This window comes from Bombina bombina, chromosome 2 (assembly GCF_027579735.1).
Source record: "Bombina bombina isolate aBomBom1 chromosome 2, aBomBom1.pri, whole genome shotgun sequence".
Lineage (NCBI taxonomy): Eukaryota > Metazoa > Chordata > Amphibia > Anura > Bombinatoridae > Bombina > Bombina bombina.
Window position 1 is genome coordinate 203,236,091 of NC_069500.1, and position 27,568 is coordinate 203,263,658.

Genomic DNA, 27,568 nt, shown 5'->3' on the forward strand with positions numbered 1-27,568 from the left:
AGCTGTTTTAGAAGAAGTACCTGTCCAGGTTTCACCATTCCCTAATCCAGAGAGCATCTTTCATTCATCCACTTTTGACTGTGATTACCAAAGATACCAGCCTGAAGGGTGGGGAGCGGTCTGGGGTTCCTCTGATCCTGTGTCAATAAAACTTTGGATTATATGAGAAGTTTTTCCTTCCTTTCAATTTTCCTGTTCCTCCTGAGAGCACAGGGATTTGATCTCATTGTTAGTCAAGGTTACCAATAAACATCAAAGAGCTCTGTACCATCTTCAGGGCTCTTCAGATTTGGGCCAACCACAGGCAGGAGTCTTTCCTTCATTTCCAATTGGACAACATTATTGAAGTGCCATACATAAATCACCAGGGAGGAATTCAGTGTCCCACAACAACAGCTCAGTAGCTTGTTCTATGGTGAGTTACAACCTAGGAGCAGTCTCTTTTAGCCTAATTGTGCTTTTCACAGAGAACTGTCTTGAAGTACAGTATATCAGTCTGATCCTGCCTAGTAAGGTCAGTCCAGCCCTAAAAAAACAGGCAATCCTCCTCTGAACATTGAACATTGCAACCCCAGACAATTGTTTCGGCCTTCTGTGGGCCTTGTCAGTGAGGTGCAGCCATATCCCTTTAAGAACATTTGGGAAGGAATCCACATCTGGTTTCCCCCATTGCCCTTAGGGAGACATCCCCAGGGTCATAATTCAAATGCATACAGAAAGAGAATCGCTCTACCAGGAAGGAACAACAGCTCAGTATCTTATTCTATGACAAGTTACCACCTCGGAGCAGCCTCTTTTAGTCCAATTGTGCTTTTCACAGAGGAGAACTTTCCTGAAGTATGTCAGTCTGATCTGAACAAGGAACATGGCAACCCCATATGATTGTTTTAGCCTTCTGTGTGCCTCATTGGTAAGCTGCAACCATATCCCTCTAAGCACATTGGGCAAGGAATCTATGTCTGGTTTCCCTCATCACCCTTAGATAGACTTCCCCAGGGTCACAATACAAATGCATACAAATGCATACAAAAAAAGAACTAGGGGTGAACAACAGCTCAGTAGCTTGTTCTATGGGAAATTACCACCTAGGAGCAGCTTCTTTTAGTCCAATTGTGCTTTGCACAGTTGAGAACTTTACTATGTTACCAGCTCCTCCACCTGACTTCCTAAGTTACCAGTACCTCCAAACAAGAACACACATCAGCAATTCTGACTGTATTGGCTTCTCCTTGCAGGACTTGGTATGCAGACGTGATTCAAATATGCACTTCTGAGAGTTAGCTAAATGCATAGAATTAGTCAATAACATGAGGCATATATGTGCAGCCACCAATCAGCATCTCCAGAGCCAACCTAGGTATCCTTTTCAACAAAAGGATACCAAAAAATCAAAACAAATTAAAATAATAAAAAGTAAGTTGGAAAGTTGTTTAAAATCACCTGTTCTATCTGAATCATGAAATATATTTTTTGGGTATAATGACCCTTTGATCTGGTCTTAAGGGTCCTTCATGCCTCTCCATTTGAACCTATACAGGGTTTGGACCTTTAACTTTTATCTTGGAAGGTTATTTCTCTCCTGGCTATTAATTCAGCTAGTAGAGTTTCTGTACATTGAGCTTTAGCCTGTAATCCTTTGTTCCTGATTTTTCATCAGGGCAAGGCAATCCTACAAGCTCACTATTCTTTCCTACCCATGGCAGTATCTACAGATACTATCATCCAAAAAATTGTAAGTTCCTCCGTATGCCCAGTTTTTAAGAATTTTGAGGAGTGTCTTCTTCACAACAATGATGTTGTAAAGGTTACTAAAATTTTAGACTTTGTCCATTTATCAGGACCTTGTAATGTACATAAAGCTTCAGCTGTTACCTTAGCTGCTTAGCTCAAAGCTTTAATTCACAAGGCATATTTGGTTGCGAGGAAGACCCGTGAATGCACTGCTGCTTATTCCACTAGGGCAGTAGCTTGGGCTTTTCATCAATAAGCTTCTATAGACCAAATCTGCAAGGTGGCTACTTGGTCCTCTCTTCCAACGTTTACTCAATTTTACCATTTTGATTTATATGCCTCTTCTGTGACCACGTTTGGCAGGAATGTACTGCAGGCTGCTTTGCCTGATCAGTAACCTGCCTTAATTGTATTGTACCCCTCTGAATATGGTAGTCTTGATGCACTCTCCATCTTATGAAAGAAAACAAAATTTATGCTTACCTGATAAATTAATTTATTTTATGATGGTGAGAGTCCATGAGCCCTGCCCTTCTTTGTATACAGTTGATGGCGGAACTTGTTTTGCACTTTATTTGCCCGGCTTGACTTTTCCATCTACTTGACCATATGTATGACTGAGGGATTCTGGGAGCATGGGAGGGTTTAAAGCTCTGGTATGTAGCAGTGTTTTGCCTCTTCATCGTATACAGAGAGAGTAATCCCACATGAGATAATCTCGTGGACTGCCACCATCATGAAAGAATCAATTTAGCAGATAAGCTTTTTCAGCTCCCAAGACACCTTTTTCGACATCAGAATGATTGCAATGAAAACAAGAACACCCATTCCATATTCTATAAGTGCTCAACACCCTAGATCAAATAATAACTCTCATCAGATAAACAATGATGATATGGGCCACCAATATGTGATTGGAACAGCCAATAGAATGCAAGCTCAATCCTATTGGCTGATTGGATCAGCCAATAGGATTGAACTTCAAACCTATTGGCTGATTGCATCAGCCAATAGGATTTTTTCTACCTTAAATCCGATTGGCTGATAGAATTCTATCAGCCAATCGGAATCTAAGGGACACCATCTTGTATGACGTCATTTAAAGGAACCTTCATTCAGTAAGAAGACTCCGGATGAAGAGGATGCTCCGCGTCGGATGTCTTGAAGATGGAGCCGCTCTGCGTCGGATGGATGAAGATAGAAGATGCCGTCTGGATGAAGACTTCTGCCCGTCTGGAGGACCACTTCGCCCGGCTTGGATGAAGACTTCTCCCGGCTTCGTTGAGGACTTCGGCCCGGTTGGATGAAGACTTCTGCCGCTTCCTTCATGTTAGGGTGTTAGGTGTAAACATAAATTTTATTTCCCCATAGGAATCAATGGGGCTGCATTACTGAGCTTTACGCTGCTTTTTTGCAGGTTTTAGACTTTTTCTCAGCCGGCTCTACCCGTTGATTCCTTTGGGAAAATCGTGCACGAGCAGCGCTGGTATTGGAGTGAAGTGTGGAGCAAAATTTTGCTCTACGCTCACTTTTTGTCTGTTAACGCCGGGTTTATAAAAACCCGTAATACCAGCGCTTTATGTAAGTGATCGGTGGCAATAAACTGCACGTTAGCCCCGCAGCCCTGTTACCGCAAAACTCGTAATCTAGCCGAAAGAAAACACATCTAAAATAAAGTTGCAACATGTGGAGAAATAGGAGACTGTCAGTAGAGCAGAGAATGCTGAACTAGCTGAATGAGAATGAGGGGCCTGGTCAGGTGGTGAGAGCAGCTGGGCAGGCTGGAGCGCAGTTCTATTTTTTTGTGTATCAGTTGATTTTTGTTATTAAATGGGAATTTCAGAAGGATTAGAATAGAGGCCATAGTTAGCAAGATCACAAATGAAAAAATTATGTGTTCTAATGAATTCATTTTAAAATTTTCCATTACGGAAAACCAAATGTTTTAGACATTTTTCAGTTTTTTTCTGAGCAAAATAAAATTACTTATGGTTTCACCATATAACAAAATTCTAGTGACTTTATTTTTAAAAGCACAGAAAACCAAGAATAATTTCCCGAGTTATCCTGCTACAAATAATATAATTTTTTAGTCTCAAGTACAATGCATAAATATAATTTCTTTTGTTGATTTTCTTTGCAGAAAAAAAACTTTTGATAATTTTCTTTTGCTGGGGTTAAAAACAGAGTTTTCATTATTCTGGCCCTTTAAAGACTGCACTGCAGTACACACTAGACATGTGCAATTTGTTTCGGCTGAATTTAGTTTTCGGACGAATTTTGGCAGATTCTGAGATTTGAATGAATCCAAATTTCCGAATCGGTACCATAACTAAAATTCCAAAAATGAATAAATCAGTTTTCCGAATTTCAGATCCATTCTTTATTCATATTCTGAATTTTTCATTGTTCTAATCTAAACCGCCGTTCCCCAACATCGCCAACACTAACAACCTATTAACCCCTAAACCGCTGTTCCCTGACATCGCCGACACTAACAACCTATTAACCCCTAAACCACTTTGCCGCAATAAATTGCTGACACTAACTTAACCTATTTACCCCTAAACTGCAGTTCCCTGACATCGCCGACACTAACTAAACCTATTAACCCCTAAACCCCCCCACATTACCGACACTAACTAGACCTATTAACCCCTAAACCGCAGTTCCCCAACATCGCTGACACTAACTAAAACACTAAATAAAGATATTAACCCCTAAACCACAGTTCCCAAACATCACCAACACTATCTAAACCTATTAACCCCTAAACCACAGTTCCCTGACACTTGCTAAACCTATTAACTCTAAATTGTCACCCTCCACATCGCAACTACCTAAATTAAACTATATTAACCCCTAAACCTAACACCCCCTTTCTATAACATAATTAAAATACACCTAAATTAAAGTTACAATTACTAACTACCTATTTAAAAATAAATACAAACTTACCTGTGAAATAAAAATAAAACCTAAGCTAGTTACAATATTACTATTTACCAACTACCTAGTTAAAATAAATACAAACTTACCTGTAAAATAAAAATAAAACCTAAGCTTAAATTAAAAAAACACTAACATTACTAAAAATAAAAAAAACCTGATTACTAAAAATAAAAAAACCTAACATTACAAAAAAATTTAAACTACAATTACAAAATATAATAAACACTAAAATTACAAAATATAAAAAAATACCATTACAACAAAAAACAAATGAAATATTCAAAATAATAAAAATTATTCCTATTCTAATACCCCGTTTTAAAAAAAAAAAAAACTGTAAAAAAAATGTATAATAAACTACCAATAGCCCTTTAGGGCCTTTTGTAGGGCATTGTCCTAAAGTTAACAGCTCTTTTGCAAAAAAATTAAAACAAACATCCCTAACATTCCAAAGCCACAAAATATAACAAACTAATCTAAAAAATGCCAGAAAAGGGCATTTAAAAATAAAAGAAAGCCCTGATCTAAAAAAAAACACCCCAAAAAAAAACTAACACTAACCCCAAAATCAGTACTCACAGTTGCTGAAGTCCGGTGAAAGATCTTCATCCCAGCGGCGAAGCATCTTCATCCAGGCGGCTCCATCTTCATCCATCACGGGACCGGCATCTTCTATCTTCTTCATCCCTGTGAAGATGGAACGGTCGGTGGATATGCGGAGGTGGAGGTCCAGGCGGATTTGAACAGCCAATAGGATTTAAGCAGCTCTCATTCCTATTGGCTGATTCAAAACATCCAATAGGAATTAGAGCTGCTTAAATCCTATTGGATGATTTGAACAGACAATAGGATTTAAGCAGTTCTCACTCCTATTGGCTGATTTGAATTTTGCAATGGTACCCCAATATAAAAGGGGTACTTGCATTGAATCCTCAGTGTGCGGAGGACGATTGCATGAAGAGGACCTCCACGTCGGACCGATGGACCTCCGCCTTCGTGCATCCACCGACCGCTCTGCCTCCGCAGGGATGAAGAAGATAGAAGATGCCGGTCCCGTGATGGATGAAGATGGAGCCGACTGGATGAAGATACTTCACCGCTGGGATGAAGAGCTTTCTCCGGCCTTCAGCAACTGTGAGTACTGATTTTGGGGTTAATGTTAGTTTTTTAAAAATTTTGTGGGGGTATTTTTGTTTTTGTAGATTAGAGCTTTTTTATTTTTTAAAAAAGAGCTGTTAACTTTAGGGCATTGCTCTACAATAGGTCCTTTTAATGGCTATTGGTTGTTTATTATAGATTAGGTTTTTTTTATTTTGGGGTTGGTTGTTTTTTTTATAAAACGGGGTATTAGAATAGGAATAATTTTTATTATTTTGGATAATTTCGTTTGTTATTTTTTGTAATGGTATTTTATTTATTTTTGGGGTGTTTTTTTTTTAGATTAGGGCTTTTTTTATTTTTAATAGCCTGAAAAAGAGCTGAATGCCCTTTTAAGGGCAATGCCCATACAAATGCCCTTTTCTGGGCAATTGGTAGATTAGTTTTTTTTATTTTGGGGGTGTGGGGGTTTGTAATGTTAGGGGGTGTTTGTTTTATTTTTATTTTTGCAAAAGAGCTGTTACCTTTATGGCAATGCCCTACACAAGGCCCTTTTAAGGGCCATTGGTAGTTTATTATAGATTAGGTTTTTTTTTTATTTTGGGGTGTTTTTTTTAACCCCTATTAGTTTAATAGGTTTAGCTAGTGTCAGCGATGTGGGGGGGGGCGGTGGTTAAGGGGTAATAGGTTTAGTTAGTGTTGGCGATGTGAGGGAACGGCGGTTTAGGGATTAATAGCTTTATTTAGTGTTGGCGATGTCGAAGAACGGCGGTTTAGATGTTAATAGGTTAACTTAGTGTTGGCGATGTGGGGGGCGGCAGTTTAGGGGTTAATAGCTTTATTTAGTGTCGGGAAACTGCAGTTTAGAGGTTAATAAGTTTAGTTAGTGTTGGCGATGTGGGGGACAGCGGATTAGGGGTTAATAGGTTTAGTTAGTGTTGGCAATGTGGGCAACGGTGGTTTAGGGGTTAATAACTTTATTTAGTGTTGGCGATTTGGGTGACAGCGTTTTTTTAGATAATTTTGTTTCGGGCATCGGCATATTCCTTATATTAAGTAACGTCGTTTTTCGGATCTATTCTTTATTTCAAATCAATTCTTTATTCATTTTCATTATTCTATTGTAAACGTCAGAATAGAATAATGAATATAAATAAAGAATGGATCCGAAATATGAACAGATCCGAAAAACGAATGAATCCGAAAAACGATTTAATTTAACATAACTAATTTGCCAAAACTGAATTATTATTTTTTTACTTAACTAAACTAATTTCCCCGAAACGAAATTATTTATTTAACTACTGAAAAAGAAACTAAACTAATTTTTACTTGTTGCACATGTCTAGTACGCACACCAGATCTAGTATTTTCAATTCTATGATACCTTCCAGATACCATTTGATGCTATATGTACAGGAATCTTAAATACCAAGCTAATAGTTTTTAACCAAAAGCATAGTATAGAATCTTATATGTAGTTGTTGTTTTTGGAAGGTGTAATGATGTTAAATGTGGGATCATGCATTGTTTAATTGAAAATGGTAGAAAATAATGGCTCAAATGAACTTTGACATGGCTATAATAATGTAAAAATGTTTTGCATTAGAATATCCCTTTAAGGCCCATCATATATATATATATATATATTAAATGTGAAGCGCAATTTGTATAAACATCTTACCTAAGGCAACTATTTCCTCATTTGCTACAAATAATCCTTTTAGACTAATTTCCTGGATTTTGCCATTCTGAGAGATTGCGTCGACAATCTTCTCAAATTCAGGACAGCAATCACAGTTCAGATGAAAAGATTTTAGATTAGGTAGAACCGCAAGAATCTCAGCTGCAAAATACAATGAAAATAGTGATATTTTTACACACTAATTAATTAACACTTTTATAGCACGACATGAATAGCTTTAATTAAAAATGGGCAAATCTTTAATGGCTACTGAAAATATGTAATAATTGTTTCATCAATACATGTTCCATTATCCATATATAAAAAACATAATTTATGTAAGAACTTACCTGATAAATTCATTTCTTTCATATTGGCAAGAGTCCATGAGCTAGTGACGTATGGGATATACATTCCTACCAGGAGGGGGCAAAGTTTCCCAAACCTCAAATGCCTATAAATATACCCCTCACCACACCCACAATTTAGTTTAACGAGTAGCCAAGTAGTGGGGTGATAATACAAAGGAGTAAAAAAAGCATACAAAAAGAGGAACTGGAAATATAATTGTGCTTTTATATAAAAAAAAAAAAAAAACATAACCACCAAAAAAAGTGTGGGCCTCATGGACTCTTGCCAATATGAAAGAAATTAATTTATAAGGTAAGTTCTTACATAAATTATGTTTTCTTTCATGTAATTGGCAAGAGTCCATGAGCTAGTGATGTATGGGATAGAGATACCCAAGATGTGGAAGTCCACAGAAGAGTCACTAGAGAGGGAGGAATAAAATAACAACAGCTATTTCTACTGATAAATTAAATCCACACTATAATTAAGTTTTCTTTGAAAAAACGTAAATCAAAAGCAGTAGAATCAAACTGAAACAGCTGCCTGAATAACTTTTTTTTTACCAAAGACTGCTTTAGAAAAAGCAAAATACATTAAAATGGTAAAAACAACAAAAGTATGCAAAGAAGAACAAAATGCTGCTTTGCAAATTTGATCATCTTAAGCTTCACTCTGAAAAAGCCCAAGAAATGGCGACTGAATTTAGCAGAATGAGCTGGAAATCTCAGAGGCTTTCTCTTCTTTTCTGAAACCACAACCTTAGGAAAAAAAGAAGTCCACAAAAAAACTTATCTAGATGAAAAAAAAATCAGATAAGGAGACATAGAAGAGAGAGCTGATAAATCAGAAACTCTTCTAGCAGAAGAGATAGCCAAAAGAAACAATACTTTCAAAGAAAGTAGATAATCTTTAAAGAAAATATAGTCTCAAAAGAAAGAGCCTCTAAAATCCTTGAACACAGAATTCATCTAGAAACCCAAAAAGAAGTTACCCTTGTCTGAGGAATCACAAAACTCTTAGGTAAATTAAATCCTCTAACCTTGTCTTCAAGAAACAAAACTTAGTTAATTCATGAAGGATTCTACAAAAAGAAAAGTCCATATATTTGAATACTGCTCTTTCATATGTATGTATTGGGTACTTGTAAAGCGCGTCTAATCACCCGTAAGGGACTGAAGACGCTGCTCATTTATTCGACCATGGAAGGATGAAAGGCTGAATGGACTTCGCCGGAAATCGATCCTGCAACCCTAAGGTTGCTACAGATCTTAGCCACAGTGAATTAGCATGCTGAGCTATCCGTCAGGCTTTAATAAAAGAAAAGTTTTAAGCTAATACCAAGATACCATCCAAATAAGGAAGCACCACAATACCCTACTGTCTGAAGACAGAAAGAAGGGCACCAAGAACCTTTGAAAATATTCATAAAGCTGTCACTGAACCAAATGAAAAAGCGACAAATTGGTAAAGCTTAAAAAGAAAATTACAGAATCCACAAGTGGTCTGAATGAAATAAAATATTAGGATAAACATCCTGAAAAATGGAGTGGACATGAAATGACCTTAACAGAAAGGCATAATAGTCCATATAATCGCCAACTTAAAAGTTGAGACTCTAACAAAACAATATAAAAGTCTTCAGATCCAAGAATGGACTGAATAAACATTTCTTCTTAGGGACAAAGAACAGAATTGAATAGAAACCCAAATCCTGTTCCTGCAAACTGTACTGAGAAAGAAAGATTCTTCCCATAGGAGGTCTCCTTCTAAAAATCTATTCAAACCCTAAGAATAATATAGAATTTGGACTGAATTCATCCAAAAACAATTTAATCTGCCCCCCACCAGAAGGACTGGTTTGAGAACCGCACCTTCATGCAGTCTAATAACTAGTAAATATATAGCGTTCTTCTCCAAGAAGGATACAAAAAAACGCTTCTTCAGTGCTTATACTCGGAGTTAACAAAATTAGCAGCTGATAAAAACAGTAGTTATTATTACCCAAATAAATGGTACACAATAAATTGACCTCAAAGGCCAAAGGGCTGTGCTGGAAAATTAATCTATGACCCTTGGATCTAGAACAAGCTTTTGTAGTCATGATATTCACCAACTGATCTACATCACCGAACTAAAAGTGGGGCAGAAAAAAACTCTAAACCTCCAGAAATAGTGGAGATAATTGAAATCAAACAAATTATTATCCTAACAAGATAGAGATAATAAATATATTTGAAATTATAATAATAGATATAGTAAACATAATTAAATGAATACATCTAAAGTAAATAAACAGAGTTATATACTTGAGAATCTGACACTGCTTATGCTAACTGTTCAACAAAAGCTGAGAGAACAGTAATGTCAGCCACAGATAAAGCTGAGCTAAAAATATAAACAGTAAGTGAATATGCTCTACTAAGGTTATATTCAAATTCTAAAGAATCCTGAAAACAAGTACCAATTTCCTTAGAAATAGTAGTACAGTCCCAAGAGGGAATCAGAATAACCATTCTCTAGAATTAAATACAGATAGTATATTTAATAGGAAAAAACCTCAAAGCAAAAATGTTAAAATCCATATTTGAAAAGGATTATTAACATACAGCTAGATTACGAGTTTTGCGTTATGAGTGAAAAAGCATCGTTATGCTTCATCACGATGCTTTTTCACTAACGCCGCTATTACAAGTCTTGTCAGAATAGGTGTACCGCACACCTTTTTGGCCATCACGCAACGTCAGTACCGCACTTTAAAAAAAGCCCTATTTCAATGGGACTTTCATAGCGCTGCTATTACGAGTTTTGCAGTGAAGCCAAAAAGTGAGCGGTACACTCTAAAATGGCAAGATTTGTACCGGCATCTAAAGTCAGTAGTTATGACTATTATGTTACAAAGCTGTAACATAAAACTCATAACTAAAGTGTTACAAAGTGTACTAACACCCATAAACTACCTATTAACTCCTAAACCGAGGCCCTCCCACATCGCAAACACAAATTATTTACCCCTAATCTGCCGCTCCGGACATCGCCGCCACTTAAAAATTGTATTAACCCCTATTCCGCCGCTCCCCGTCATCGTCGCCACTATAATAACATTATTAACCCCTAAAACGCCGCCCTCCAGCATCGCAAACACTATTTAATTATTATTAACCCCTAATCTGCCGTCCACCCACATCGCCCCTATAATAAACCTATTAACCACTAAACCGCAAGCCCCCCACAATGAAATATACTACATTAAACTATTAACCACTAAACCTCTGCCCTCCCACATCACTACATAAATATATAAACCCCTAAACCTTACCCTAACCCTAATGTAACCCTAACCCTAACCCTAATGTAACCCTAACCCTAACACCCCCTAACTTAAATATAATTAAAATAAATTTAAATAAAACTTACCTGTAAAGAAACCTAAGCTAGCTACAAAATAACTAATAGTTACATTGTAGCTAGCTTAGGTTTTATTTTTATTTTACAGGTAAGTTTGTATTTATGTTAACTAGGTAGACTAGTTATTAAATAGTTATTAACTATTTACTAGCTACCTAGTTAAAATAAATACTAATTTACCTGTAAAATAAAACCTAACCTGCCTTACACTAAAACCTAACATTACAATAAAATGAAATAAATTAAATTAATCAAATACAATTGTCTAAATTACAAAAAAAATAAACACTAAATTACACAAAATAAAAAACGAAATTATCAAAAATAAAAACGAATTACTCCTAATCTAATAGCCCTATCAAAATAAAAAAGCCCCCACAAAATAAAAAAAACCCTAGTCTAGACTAAACTGCCAATGACCCTTAAATTGCCCCAAAGAAATCAGCTATTTTACCTGTAAAAGTCTTCATCCAAGCGGGCCAAAGTCCTCATCCAAGCCGGCAGAAGTCTTCATCCAAGCGGGCAGAAGTCTTCATCCAGACGGCATTTTCTATCTTCATCCATCCGGCGCGGAGCAGGTCCATCTTCAAGACATCCGGCGTGGAGCATCCTCTTCTTCCGATGGTCAACGTAGAATGAAGTTTCCCTTTATCGTACGTCATCCAAGATGGCGTCCCTTACATTCCGATTGGCAGATAGAATTCTATCTGCCAATAGGAATTAAAGGGGAAAAAATTAGCCAATAGGATTGAGCTCGCATTCTATTGGCTGATTGGATCAGCCTATAGGATGAAAGCTCAATCCTATTGGCTGGTTACAACAGCCAATAGGATTTTTTCCCCTTTAATTTAAGTTGACCATTGGAAGAAGAGGATGCTCCGCGCCGGATGTCTTGAAGATGGGCTCGCGCCGGATGGATGAAGATAGAAGATGCCGTCTGGATGAAGACTTCTGCCCACTTGGATGAAGACTTCTGCCCGCTTGGATGAAGACTTCTGCCCGCTTGGATGAGAACTTCTGCCCGCTTGGATGAAGACTTCTGCCGGCTTCAATGAGGACTTCTGCCTGCTTGGATGAAGACTTCTGCTGCCTGGATGAGGATGGATGTCCAGTCTTCGAGAACTGTAAGTGGATCGTCGGAGGTTAGTGTTAGGTTTTTTTAAGGGTTTATTGGGTGGGTTTTATTTTAAGCTTAGGGTTTGGGCAGTAAAAGAGCTAAATGCCCTTTTAAGGGCAATGCCCATCCAAATGCCCTATTCAGGGCAATGGTTAGCTTAGGTTTATTTAGATTTAGTTTTTATTTGGGGGAGGTTGGTTATGTGGGTGGTGGGTTTTACTGTTGGGCGTTTTTTGTATTTTTTTTCACAGGTAAAAGAGCTGATTTCTTTGGGGCAATGCCCAGCAAAAGGCCCTTTTAAGGGCCATTGGCAGTTTAGTGTAGGCTGGGGGGGGTATTTTGGGGGGCTTTTTTATTTTGATAGGGCTATTAGATTAGGAGTAATTCATTTTTATTTTTTATTTTGTGTAATTTAGTGTTTATTTTTTTTGTAACTTAGATAATCTTATTTGATTAATTTAAGTTATTTTATTGTGATGTTAGTTTTTAGTGTAAGGCAGGTTAGGTTTTATTTTACAGGTAAGTTTGTATTTATTTTAACTAGGTAGCTAGTAAATAGTTAATAACTATTTACTAGCTAGTCTACCTAGTTAAAATAAATACAAACTTACCTGTGAAATAAAAATAAAACCTAAAATAGCTACAATGTAACTATTAGTTATATTAGCTAGCTTAGGTTTTATTTTACAGGTAAGTATTTAGTTTTAAATAGGAAATATTTAGGTAATAATTGTAAGTTGTATTTAGATTTATTTTAATTATATTTAAGTTAGGGGGTGTTAGGGTTAGGGTTACGTTAGGGTTAGGGATAGGTTTAGAAGTAAACATATTTATTTAGTGTTAGTGACGTTGGAGACAAGAGGTTTAGGGGTTAATAACTTTAGTATAGTGGCGGCGACATTGGGGGGCGGAAGATTAGGGGTTAATAACTGTAATGTAGGTGGCGTCGATGTTAAGGGCGGCAGATTAGGGGTTAATAAGTGTATTTCGGTGGCGGTGATATTAAGGGCAGCAGATTAGGGGTTAATAACATTATGTAGATGGCAGCGATGTCGGGGGGCAGCAGATTATGGGTTAATAACTGTAATATAGGTGGCGGCAATGTTAGGGGCAGCAGATTAGGGGTGTTTAGACGTGGTTTTTATGTTAGGGTGTTAGATTTAAACATAACTTTTTCTTTCCCCATAGACATCAATGAGGCTGCGTTACGGAGCTTTTATTTCCGCAATCGCAGGTGTTAGGCTTTTTTTTTGCCGGCTCTCCCCATTGATGTGTATGGGGAAATCGTGCACGAGCACGTCAAAGCAGCCCTTGTATTTGGGTAAAGCATGGAGCTCAACGCCACCATATCGCCTGCGCAAGCCTGCTTTTTGCAAACCTGTAGTAGCAGCGCTATACGGAGGTGAGCGGTGAAAATAACTTACACAAAATTAGCGAGCAGCCATAACGCCCCAACTTGTAATCTAGCTGATAGTTAATAGGAGGACTAGACTCCTAAAAGCTATAAACAGAAAAAAATTCCTTAACAAAGAACAAAAAAATGTTCAAATGAAAAAATAAGGAGAACTTTTAACAAACTGTCTGGTACAGGATCCTTTGAGCCAAAGAAACCGTCATCAATAGAATAAACAAGTATGCTGTCGGTCAGAACAAAATTAATTAAATGGTAACAATTTTGAAAAGACCTCGTAAGTTTATTTAAAGGCATAATAGCAGTCATAAACTTTTTATGATATAAGCAACAACATGTGATGTTTGCAGATGAAATCAAGTACATGAACTGAATATGTAAAAAAAACAGTAAATGTTATTGTACATGTAGAAACATTGCTAGCATAAAACAAGATAAATAAATGCCACATAATTGGGCTGAAGAAATAACAACAGCGTAAAACATGAAAAGAACACACTTAGCTTTGTGGAATTGTGTTCCAAGTCATCATAGTTTCTACAGTAACATCAGAGTCAGGATCAGAATGAGACATCTCGCAAAATGTGACAGAAAAAGAAAAATAACATTAGGCAAAATATTCAATTTTCACAATGTAACAGTTTCAGTAGAGAAAAACAACAGCAGGCATAATAGCTTTCAAAGAACATGAAAACAGCAAGCAATAGAGGGAGAGGGGTAAAATAACAAAAATTTGGTGCCAAGAATCATGCATTACGCAAAAAGAAGTTAAAAATTTTGGAGCAAAACTAACACCAGGAAATTTAACAATTTGCGTCTTAACAAACGTGATTTCGCTCCAAAACAACTAGCGTCAACAAAGACCCAGGAAATTACGAAACTTGCGCCATCAAAGGCGCAACTTCGTGCCAAAAAATGTTGCGCCAAGAATGACGCAATAAAAACTGCATTTTGCGCCCTCGCAAGCCTAGATTTGCCCCCCAAAAAATTTAAGTCAACTTAGAAAAGGACTGAACCCCAGGTATGAAAAAAGTTTAAATATACTTTCCAACATGATTCCTATACTGAAACTGTTTAGACTGCAAAAGGGAAAAACACATACAGGCCCATTTATCAAGCTCCGTATCTTGAAGGGCCGTGTTTCTGGCGAGTCTTCAGACTCGCCAGAAACACAACTTATGAAGCAGCGGTCTAAAGACCGCTGCTCCATAACCCTGTCCGCCTGCTCTGAACAGGCGGACAGGAATCGCCAGACATCAACCCGATCGAATACGATCGGGTTGATTGACAGCTCCCTGCTGGCGGCCGATTGGCCGCGAGTCAGCAGGGGGCGGCGTTGCACCAGCAGCTCTTGTGAGCTGCTGGTGCAATGTTAAATGCGGAGAGCGTATTGCTCTCCACATTTAGCGAGGTCTTGCGGACCTGATCCGCAGTGTCGGATCAGGTCCGCAAGCCCTTTGATAAATGGGCCTGATAGACCTTACTCATGGCAAATATAAGTAAAATACATACAGTTAAAACTTTATATTAATACATAAAGCGCCAAACCATAGCTGAGAGTGTCTTAAATAAAGATACATACTTACCAAAAGACACCCATCCACATATAGCAGATAGCCAAACCAGTACTGAAAACTATCAGCATAGGTAATGGTATATAGGAGTATATCGTCAATCTGAAAAGGGAGGTAGGAGATGAATCCCTACGACCGATAACAGAGAACCCTTGTAAAGATTTCCCGCGAGGGAAACCATAAAATCAATAGGCGATACTCTCTTCACATCCCTCTGACAAACACTGTACTCTGAGACGAATTCGGCTTCAGAATGCTTAGAAGCGCTTATCATAGAAGAAATCATAAAAATCAAGCACAAACTTACTTCACCACCTCCATAGGAGGCAAAGTTTGTAAAACTGAATTGTGGGTGTGGTGAGGGGTGTATTTATAGGTATTTGAGGTTTGGGAAACTTTGCCCCCTCCTGGTAGGATTGTATATCCCATACGCCACTAGCTCATGGACTCTTGCCAATTAAATGAAAGAAAAGCAATTTATTATTTAAAACATTTTTTTTTATAAATTCTGTCTGCATACTGCAGTATTTATTCTCAGTTACTAATAAAGATAAGTCCTAAAGCTCTATTTGTGAGCAAGGAGAAACCTCTAATTCTGAAAAGAAAAGGTATATATATATAATAATCTGTACACAACACACACACACAAAAAGATTAAATTATTTTAAAGTGAACAATCTATATAAAAGTATTATTTCATTATGGAGCATTCATTTTCGGCATTTTTCCTCTATCCTACACCCTCTACACCTCATTTGAGCTCCCTTGCTTTCTGTCAACCCAACATCACCAAGCTTCATTACCACTAAACTAAGACATTCACACAAGACACATTAATTTTATTTTCATATCTAACCTTCTACTCTTGGCAACTGACAATATTAACACACTTGTAGCTTTTTAATTTCAAACTCTTAAAACCTCATATGTCCTGTAACAATGAAACATCTCCTACCAACACTGAAGGAAACTCAATTAACCTAATAGTCACTAATCTCTGTTCTATATTCCACCTTTCTAGCTACCTACCATCTACTTAAATTTTCTCTCACTCTAACTACAAGAACATCCTCAGCTCATAAAAACTACTCTCTCAAACCAACATGAACTATTTATATTTTTTGGACTGAAACCCTTGTAATATCTCCACCCATTTTTGCCCATTGTGGCCTCACAATAAAATTCAATACTGATGATAAAGCTGCACCCTCCTCTGTTTACCAAACAGCATACACTTGATGACAACCATGGCACACAAAACATACTGCTATTCTCCAAAGATGTTCATGGACTGCTGAATGTCAGTGCAGGAAATCCCACACACCTCGGCTGAAACTACTAAACAGATAATCCACTCCCTGGTAATCTCCCGAATTGACTACTGTAATAACCTACTAACTGGCCTCCCTCTCTCCCGCCTCTCCCCTCTTCAATCCATCCTAAATGCCTCTGCTAGGCTAATCCACCTCTCCCGACGCTCTGTATCTGCTGCACCTCTCTGCGAGTCCCTTCACTGGCTACCCATCCACAGCAGAATTAAATTCAAAATTCTCATCCTGACCTACAAAGCCCTTACCAACGCAGTCCCCCCCTACCTGTCCTCACTCATCAAGAAATATACTCCAGCCCGCCCCCTAAGATCCAACAATGACCTGCTCCTTGCATCTTCTACCATTACCTCCTCCCATGCTAGGCTACAGGACTTCTCTCGTGTGGCACCAACCATCTGGAATGCACTTCCTAGAGCTGTCAGACTCTCCCCTAACCTTTCCTCCTTTATACGCTCCCTAAAGACCTTTCTGTTCATGGAAGCCTATCTCCAAATCAGTAACAAATGAATTCTACTTGCCTAACTGCTGCCCCATCTAACTCCACACTAACATCATTCTCACCTTTGCAGTCCCCACCTCCTGTTTCTCACCCTCCTACCATCTAGATTGTAAGTTCCCATGGGAACAGGGCCCTCAATTCTCCCTGTATTTGTTTGTTAAACTTTGTCTGGTGTCTTTTATATTGTATTGTACTGTACTTTTATCTTTGTACCCATGGACAGCGCTGCGGAATCTGTTGGCGCTTTATAAATAAAGAATAATAATAATAATTTCCATAATTAAAAAGTAATCCTCCCATTATATAACTCAGCTGTACCAAACTAATATATTTCTAATCCTTTATGCCAACTATGTCGTTCAACACCATATTGCTGTTCTTAAGATTCATCTCTTGTTCCCATCCTCCTGCACCTCCATCCACTACCAAACTCACGTCACAGATTATAATATTCCTCCCACCACTCAAAATCTCACCTTCTACCCCCCAGGTTACTTCTCTCCTGTATGAGTAAAAAAAACCCTATGAACTAAAACACGGATGGACAAGGATCCAAATTGGAAAATTTTGGAAAATCTTTGTGCAATGCCACCTTATGCTCTTATGTGGCCAATCATCCGAGAGTAGGGTCTGTAAGTCATATCATATGAGTGAGTTCAGGATAAGAAGCAGCAGTCATATGACCACTGCTTCCTAAAATGCAGTAATGGCTCCAAAGCCGACTATTCTGCTTTCTACTCCTATATTCTTCTCATCTCACAATCTGCTCCCTTAACTCAATTCCTTGACAACTTCTTTTTTCTCTCTCTCTCTCCTTCCACCTCAACCCTAACAAATCTTTTCAGCGTCTAGCACTGATCCAGTCATGTACTAAGTAAACCAATCCTCAAACAAATAACACACTTTCTTGTAACTAATGCTGTACTTGCCCCCCTCTAGTCTGGCTTCTGCCCTAAACACTCAATGGAAACTGTTCTCCTTAAGGTAACTAATGATCGGCTATCTTCTGAAACAAAAAGTCATTACTCCTTATTTATTATTCTAGAACTGTCTTCTGCACTTGACACAGTAGACCATCCTCTGCTTTTACAAATGTTCCATTTTTTTATGACATCTGAAGCAGGATCTTCTCCTGGCTTTCTTTATATCACTCCAACTGTTCATTTAGAGTTTTTCAATTGTATGTCTTGGGTCCCTTCCTTTTATTAATCCCTTAGAAAGCTTATATTTTAATTTCAAGTACCACCACTATGCTGATGACAATCAAATCTTTCTTCTCCTGTTATCTTTCCTTCTTTACTCAACAAGTTTACCAACTATCTTTCTGCAGGCTCCTCTTTAGCTCAATCGCTCAAAACTCAAACTTCTCCATATTCCCTGCTCTCATAGGCACCCTCCACCAGAAATCATGTTCGCGGGGGGGGGGACTCAAAGACTCAGCCCAGGTCCCCTGTCTTTTGCATCACTATGAACTATCCCTTACATCACATATACAAACATCTACCAAATTCTACCGTGCTATCCCCTTCAATATATCAAATACCTCAACTAGAGTCATCCACCTATGTTGCCAATCAAAATCATCTACCCTGGTCTGACAGTCCCTTCACTTGCTCCCCATATTCTTTAGAATGAAGTTAAAAAAATTGACCCTAATCTATAAAGCTCTAAACAAACTCACAGCCAAAAATATTTTTTCACTTATCTCTAAATACTCACCAAACCCTCATCATCAATGAACCACCAACATCTATATTATTCGATCATTACTGCTTACTTACTATTTCCAAGACTTCTTCTGTGCTGCTCATTTTCTATGGAACTCTACCCTCTTGCATCAGGTATTTTTTCCAAGTCTGCATAGCCTCAAGTGCTCTTTGAAAACAGACATTTTTAGAGAGGTTCACCACCACTCCTATAAAAGTTAGTCTTCATTCTAATCAACAACAACTACTTTACCCCATGTGAAAAACTACTCCACACCTTTCATCTTCTCACCCTTCAACTTGTAAATTGTGAGCAGGGCCTTCCTCCTCTGGTATTTGATTTGTTTAGTCTTTTTTTTAAACTTTATTTCTATTTTATTATGAAAAAGCTCTTTACAAATAAATAATAATTTTCAAAATAACAGGATGGTGATCCAGCTCCTGTACATAATGTCTCATGCTTCAGCATTCTTACCTAATCGAGATGACTGCCTCGTCAAATCAACGTTATAGAATATTAGCTTTTCCAGACTAATTATGTTTTTGAATCCATCTGGTAATATTTCCAGCACTTCAGTATTATGTGAGAAACTCAGTGTTAGTTCTTTTAATCGCTTGAATATGTCCAAGTGTGAGAGAAGATGATCTATGAAGAAATGCACAGTACAAAGTTAACAAAAATATATAAAAACATAGTGGAGGAAGGGATGAAGAAGAATACAATTTTGTAATTTTTGGATTGTGTGAAATATTTATTAACTGAATTATTTAAATTGTGAATCACCATTTGATACATAAGTATAGGTTTTACATGTCCTGGCACTTTTAAAATGCTTTGGTAAGCTCTGTGGTAAAAAGATGGTGGGACATAGTTTTGCAGCATTTTATTTTGCTTATAAACATTATTCTTATATCTAATTTTAGTGGATGCATGGTAATTGTAATGTGTTTCCCTTTAAGACTGGGTGGTAACCTAGACTCCACCTGTTTATATAAATCCCTACCTATTTCACACCTAGTGGCTTGTCAATTTTCTCTCATTGTTGCACTGAACTCTGTGTTGAGTTCTAATTCTCAAGCCTCCTGCTACTCTGCTTTCTAAGCAATCCTATCAGAAGCAATCTCTTTGAGGTAATAACCATCTTCATCTAAAGACCTCAGCTTTGACCTGTTACTGAGGAGTTCTATATGACTGAATCTTAACTCCGTATCTACCTGCTTATATTCACCTGTCACGGCTTGCTGGCTCTGAGCTTCATTCAGCTGACTCTTTTGTGGATGAGTAATTTGACTTCCGCATTCATCACGGCACTATGGATCGTCAAATCATCTTAGCTACAGCTTGTCTCCTTCTCACCGCTCAAGCAAGCAGCAGGAGCCACATAGAGAAAGCGGTTCTCTCCAGAGCTACTTTTAGATTTAGCATCTACTCACAGTGTCCCATAACTTGTTGTATTTTCTTAGCTCTCACATATTGCAGTCACATACTGTCTGTAGGCAGACTCAGGTAAGCCCTACCATAGCAACTATGTGCAGTAAGTTGAGTTTACATTGTGTGGTTACTGCTGTGTTCACCTATCAGTTATATCTGTTCTTTATGTGTATATCCGCATAAGTTCAAACTAGTCTTAGGGGTTCTACCTAAGTTACCACAAATATACCTATAAGTTAGTCAAACTATTCTACTTTAAAAAAGAAAGTTTAAGAGAGAGAAATTTGTAGAGACCAAATAAGTAACTACACAAAAGCCAGGGATATCAGCATTTTCATTTTAATAGGTTAAAATAACCTTAACATATATCCCTATTAGGGAAAGTACAAAACGGTGCAGCACAGTTCCTGCAAGCCTATACCAGACAATGATCCTGATACTGGCTTTCCTGGGAACCACATACAAAGAATGCACAGAGAAATAGGGTCACACAGTCCTAGGACATCAGATTCGCAACATTCACTCATACAGTCAGAAACTGGCTTGAGTCAACAAACAACACCTCTAACAGAGGATGGCAGTGCAATCCCTGCTCTAATCAGCCAACATGTTAATCATTGAGGATCTATGTTTGCTAAAACAAATAATTATCACAATTATACAGAAAAGTGAATATATATTGTGAGCATATATATATAAGATGTTAAATACATAAATACGTATTTTGACTGAAGGGAAATAATTGAAACCTAGTGGGAAGCCAAACAACACCTATTTCAGAGGGCACCCCTAACATCTAGGAAGGATATGGTGTCATGAAATATATCGTTTAGGATCTATGTTTGGTCTTCCTAGTATCAAGGTGACAATTATACTAAATAAATTGACAAGTACAATCAAATGTCAAAAATTATTTGCAAGGAAACAAAGGCAAGTGATGTATACATATTCCGTATTAAACCACATTGCAAGTAGTTGAATATATGTCCTCCGAACTTTTAGTTAAATTTTAACACACTGTCCAGAGTACTGGTATCACATAAGCCTGATATACCAAGCGCCATGTAATTACTCTCTCAGAGGGATAAAATTCCTTCCCTCTATTGAAATGCAAGCATAGTAATTCTTAAAGACTTCCTCTCGAGCAAGAAAAGCAGCAATCATGTATCCAAACTGCTTGATTAGGCTTGTAGGCTTTCAAGTTAGTTACCAAATGTTTCCAATCTGTTGCAAACTTTGTTTGTTCCAGGGCTGAGCGGCCCGCTCTGTGCACGTCACTGCCGACGCGCGTTTCACCCCCACGTGACCACTGCGTCAAGGGGTTTCCTCCGTGCATGTCACGTCGGCAGTGACGTGCACGGAGCGGGCCGCTCAGCCCTGGAACAAACAAAGTTCGCAACAGATTGGAAACATTTGGTAACTAACTTGAAAGCCTACAAGCCTAATCAAGCATTTTGGATACATGATTGCTGCTTTTCTTGCTCGAGAGGAAGTCTTTAAGAATTACTATGCTTGCATTTCAATAGAGGGAAGGAATTTTACCCCTCTGAGAGAGTAATTACATGGTGCTTGGTATATCAGGCTTATGTGATACCAGTACTCTGGACAGTGTGTTAAAATTTAACTAAAAGTTCGGAGGACATATATTCAACTACTTGCAATGTGGTTTAATACGGAATATTTATACATCACTTGCCTTTGTTTCCTTGCAAATAATTTTTGACATTTGATTGTACTTGTCAATTTATTTAGTATAATTGTCACCTTAATACTAGGAAGACCAAACATAGATCCTAAACAATATATTTCATGACACCATATCCTTCCTAGATGTTAGGGGTGCCCTCTGAAATAGGTGTTGTTTGGCTTCCCACTAGGTTTCAATTATTTCCCTTCAGTCAAAATACGTATTTATGTATTTAACATCTTATATATATATGCTCACAATATATATTCACTTTTCTGTATAATTGTGATAATTATTTGTTTTAGCAAACATAGATCCTCATTGATTAACATGTTGGCTGATTAGTGCAGGGATTGCACTGCCATCCTCTGTTAGAGGTGTTGTTTGTTGACTCAAGCCAGTTTCTGACTGTATGAGTGAATGTTGCGAATCTGATGTCCTAGGACTGTGTGACCCTATTTCTCTGTGCATTCTTTGTATGTGGTTCCCAGGAAAGCCAGTATCAGGATCATTGTCTGGCATAGGCTTGCAGGAACTGTGCTGCACCGTTTTGTACTTTCCCTAATAGGGATATATGTTAAGGTTATTTTAACCTATTAAAATGAAAATGCTGATATCCCTGGCTTTTGTGTAGTTACTTATTTGGTCTCTACAAATTTCTCTCTCTTAAACTTTCTTTTTTAATATAAAATTTTAAGGGTCTGCATTCTCAATCCTTTAAACAGGTTCAGCTGTGTCTAAATTAAAGGCCCAGCGCAGTTCTAAAAAACAGCCTACTCCCCTTATTCTCTTTTAATAAATTTCAAACTATTCTACCATTATTATTCTTACAATTATCATGGGAGTATTATTTCTGCAGCTGAGATTCAAATCTGTGTAAATTCTTCTAACAACTGCATTCTGTCTCACAACAGAAATGACCAGGTGTGACATATTACCAAGCCTCAATAATGAATCCAGCAGACTTAGCCTCCCATGTCGTTACCCTCACAGAGCGTAGACGTCCTTACGCAAAATCTCATAGAGATTCAAATTGAGAACCAGAATCGAAAAGCATTTATAAAGGAAAATGTAAAAGTTCCTACACCAGAAATTCTCCCAGAACCCCAGATTTCACCTCCTGAAAAATTCTATGGGGATAGGACACAATATAGACAATTCAAAAAAGCTTGTGGACTCATTTTCTCCTTGAAACCACGCACGTATGCTACTGAATGCATTAAAGTCCTGACTGTAATTTTCTTTCTTAAAGGTGAGCAGAGGGCATGGGCAGACACATATTATGAGAGACAGAATCCCATTTTAGATTCCTTGGATATTTTCTTTTACGCTATGTCCTCCCTATACGAGGACCCTTCCAAACAATCTACTGCCGAGACAGCTATGAGGTCAATGAGACAAAACAAATGTCCAGTAGAGGATTACATAGCGGAATTTTAAAGATGGGCTAAAGATTCTGAGTGGAACGATTTATCCCTCGGTAATCAATACCGCTTGGGACTCTCAGAGTCTCTTAAGGATGAGTTAGCACGGTTAGAGATGCCCAGTACTTTAGATGCCCTTATGACCCACACTATTTCATTGTATTGTAGAATCCGTGAAAGAAAAAATGAGTAATTCTTATATGACCCTGTTCCTAAGAGCCCCACTGCCTCCAAGACCGCTCAACTCTTCCTCACAGAGATTGTCAGACTACATGAACTCCCCTCCAGTATCACCTCAGATAGAGGTCCCCAATTTACCTCCAAATTTTGGAAAGAACCTAATTCCATTCTACAAATTAAACAACGTCTCTCGACAGCCTTTCGACCCTCAGACTAATGGCCAGACAGAACGTACTAACCAGTGGTTGGAACAGTACCTCCGCTGTTACTGCAGTTATCAACAGGAACAGTGGCCATCCTACCTTCCTTTTGTGGAATTCGCCTACAACAACATCACTCATTGTTCAACTAAACAATCATCATTTTATTCAATGTTTGGGTACCACCCTAACTTCCACTTTCTGCATAATCACGATAGTGTCTGCCTTCTGGTAAATGATACAATTAACACCTTGTATCAAAACTTCAAGTTATTACAGGACAACATAAAACTGACTACAAGCTGCACTTTCACATATCTTTCCGAGGTATCAGGTACTTTTTACATACGGTTATTTACCGTGAACTTACAAGACATAATCTTTTCCATTGAGCAATTGGTGCTACCTTTCCCTGCTCATTGGTAGTGTTTTATCACGCTTATTAAAAGGCTCCTTTACACATATTAAGTGTGTTCCAGATTATTCATTGATTATGTACTGTTTTGCACATTATATTTTTATGCTGGTTTTTAAAAAAATTTAGGGGGACATCCTATTGCCATTTTATTGTATTTTCTAGAGTTCTAATCTTGGATCATATTAAATGTTTTAATTTCAACTATCTGTCTGAGCATTTTGATACATTGTATACTAACACTGTTATATATTTAGTTACTAATCTGTGCTTTTAGCGCTACCTCTTCTTTGTATATTGTGTTTTTTGTTTGAACTGGAGGGTTTAAACTGAGGTCAGCAGGATTGCTTTTTCTCTCGAGCGCTTTTTCTATTTTATTTTTCATAAAACTGACTCAGGACAAACAGAAATCTTCTTATGATCTTAGAAGACCATCACCCTCTTACTCTGTCGGAGACATGATCTGGTTGTCAACGAAGAATCTGAAGCCTCAGACACCTTGCAAAAAGTTCAACAACCTATTCATTGGCCCTTTTGAGATTATTAAAATCATTAATGAGAATGATGTTACACTGCAACTCCCTGCCAGATACAGAATCCACCCTAGATTCCATGTTGCAAAACTCAAACCCTATAGGCCAATTAGAAGCTCTTCGGCAGATTCGACTCCCTCTTCTCTCGCAATACTGGATAGTGAGGAATATGAAGTGGAACGGATATTAGAATCTCGCCTCATCAAATATTTGATTTGTTTGGCCCATTATGGGCCAGATGAGGATTCTGGGAACCATCATTAAACCTCTCCGCTCCTTGGTTGGTATCTCTTTTCCACAGACACTTCCCTGATAGACCTCGCCCTTGAACCACAAAGTGGTTCCCTCGGAGGGGGCGTCATGTAATGTGTTTCCCTTTAAGATTAGGTGGAAACCTAGACTCTACCTGTTTGTATAAATTCCTCCCTATTCCACAACTAGATGCTTGGTAATTTTCTCTCATCATTGCACTGAACTCTCAGGGGCCTATCTATCAAGCTCCAAATGGAGCTTGAGGGCCCATGTTTCTGGCGAGCTTGCAGGCTCGCCAGAAACAGCAGTTATGAAGCAGCGGTCTAAAGATCGCTGCTCCATAACCTGTCCACCTGCTCTGAGTAGGCAGACAGACATCGCCGGAATTCAACCCCAACGAGTACGATTGGGTTGATTGACACCCCCCTGCTGGCCGATTGGCCGAGCTGCTGGTGCAATGCTGAATATGGAGAGCTTATTGCTCTCCGCATTCAGCGAGGTATGTCGGACCTGATCCGCACTGTCCGACATACCTTTAATAAATATCCCCCTTTGTGTTGAGTTCTAATTCTCAAGCCTCCTGCTACTCTGCTTTCTAAGCAATCCTATCAGAAGCAATCTCTTTAGGTAATAACCTGCTTCATCTAAAGACAGCAGCTTTAACCTGTTACTGAGGATTTCTATGACTGAATCTTAACTCCGTATCTTCCTGCTAATATTCACCTGTCACAGCTTGCCGGCTCTGAGCTCTATTCAACTGACTCCATTGTGGATGAGTCTTAGTCACTTCACTTCCGCATTCATCACGGCACAACGGATCGTCAAATCATCTTAGCTTCAACTTGTTTCCTTCTCACCGCTCAAGCAAGCAGCAGGAGCTTCATAGAGTAAGCGGTTCTCTCCGAAGCTACTTTTATATTCAGCATCTACTCACAGTGTCATGTAACAGGTACTTGTATTTTCTTAAGTTAGTCAGACTACTATTCTTACCATTATCCTGGGAGTATTATTTCTGCAGCTGAGATTCAAATCTGTTTAAATTCTTCTAACAACTGCATTCTGTCTCACAACATAAATAACCTCCTTCGCCAGGTGTGACAGTAATGATTGTTTGGTTAGAATCCTTTTTCTTGCAATGTTCTTTACAGGTAATTCCATATTACTATTATTATTAGTATTATTATTAGTTTGTTTGTTTGTTTTAGTTTTCTCCAAAATAATTACTCCCTATGGTATCCAATACAATGAATTTAAAGGGACGGTCAACTAAAAAATGTGTATTGTTTAAAAGATAGATAATCCCTTTATTCCCCAGTTTTGCACAGCCAACATGGTTATATTAATATACTTTTAATCTCTGTCATTACCTTGTATCTAAGCCTCTTATTACAGCCCCCTGACTTTTTATTTATTTCTTTATTGACTTGCATTTTAGCTGTATTGTGCAGAACCCACGGTTGTGAGCACAATGCTATCTATATGGCCCACATGAACTAACAGTTTCCTGTTGTGAAAAGCAAATAAAAATGCATGTGATTAATCGGCTGTCTTTAGTGGCTTAGAAACAGGCAGAAATTTAGAGGTTTGAATCTTGTAAAGTATATTAATATAACAATGTTGGTTGTGAAAAGCTGAAGCATGGCTAGTAAAGGCATTATCTAATTTTTTAAACAATAACAATTTTAGTGTTGAATGTCCCTTTAAAGGGACATTTAATAAAGTAATTTGGTAATAGCTTTATATCTTCATAGTTTAAGTAATGTACCAAAAGCAAAAGACATTGGCTGCTATAAGGTTATTCAGAAGGGCGGTAGTATCCTGAATTAAACTTGGGAAATTTTGACCAAAGACAGTAAAATAATTTTCTATCAATTTTGAGATAACCCAGGTATTATATGTAAAATGACTAAGTGGTTTCTGCAAATCCTTATGTATATAAGAAATTATTGGTGTAATAGAATAAGCAGGTAGAAGATATTCTGATATAATTATAGTTAATAATGTGATTTTTGCAAATGACAGTAAGCCAATCAAAATTGGTGTATATTTAATACAATGGTAATTTCCACTTTTGCCATATTCATGTATTACATTTTTATTTTATTCTGGCCAATATGTTTAAGCAAAAAAGGAACTGGAAATATAATTGTGCTTTATACAAAAAAGCATAACCACCATAAAAAGGGTGGGTCTCATAGACTCTTGCCAATATGAAAGAAATTAATTTATCAGGTAAGTTCTTACATAAATTATGTTTTCTTTCATGTAATTGGCAAGAGTCCATGAGCTAGTGACGTATGGGATAGAAATACCCAAGATGTGGAACTCCACAGAAGAGTCACTAGAGAGGGAGGGATAAAATAAAAACAGCCATTTTCTGCTGAAAACATTAAATCCACATCCAAAAAAATAAGTTTTTCTCATAATTTAAAAGAAAAAAAACTTAAAACATAAGCAGAGGAATCAAGCTGAAACAGCTGCCTGAAGAAGTTTTCTACCAAAAACTGCTTCCGAAGAGGCAAATACATCAAAACGGTAGAATTTAGTAAATGTATGCAAAGAAGACCAAGTTGCTACTTTGCAAAT

At 37.7% G+C, this 27,568-nt stretch overlaps 1 protein-coding gene across 1 annotated transcript in view; it reads right to left on the bottom strand.

The window, feature by feature from the left end:
• The window catches only part of NAIP (NLR family apoptosis inhibitory protein), a 211,543-nt gene that overhangs the window by 37,773 nt on the left and 146,202 nt on the right, over positions 1-27,568 (bottom strand). Inside the window, exons 11-12 of the mRNA XM_053699711.1 lie at positions 19,335-19,505; positions 7,466-7,627 (exon numbers count right to left, since the gene is read on the bottom strand). Of these exons, the coding sequence (XP_053555686.1) occupies positions 7,466-7,627; positions 19,335-19,505 (333 nt within the window). The remainder of the gene's footprint in view (positions 1-7,465; positions 7,628-19,334; positions 19,506-27,568) is intronic.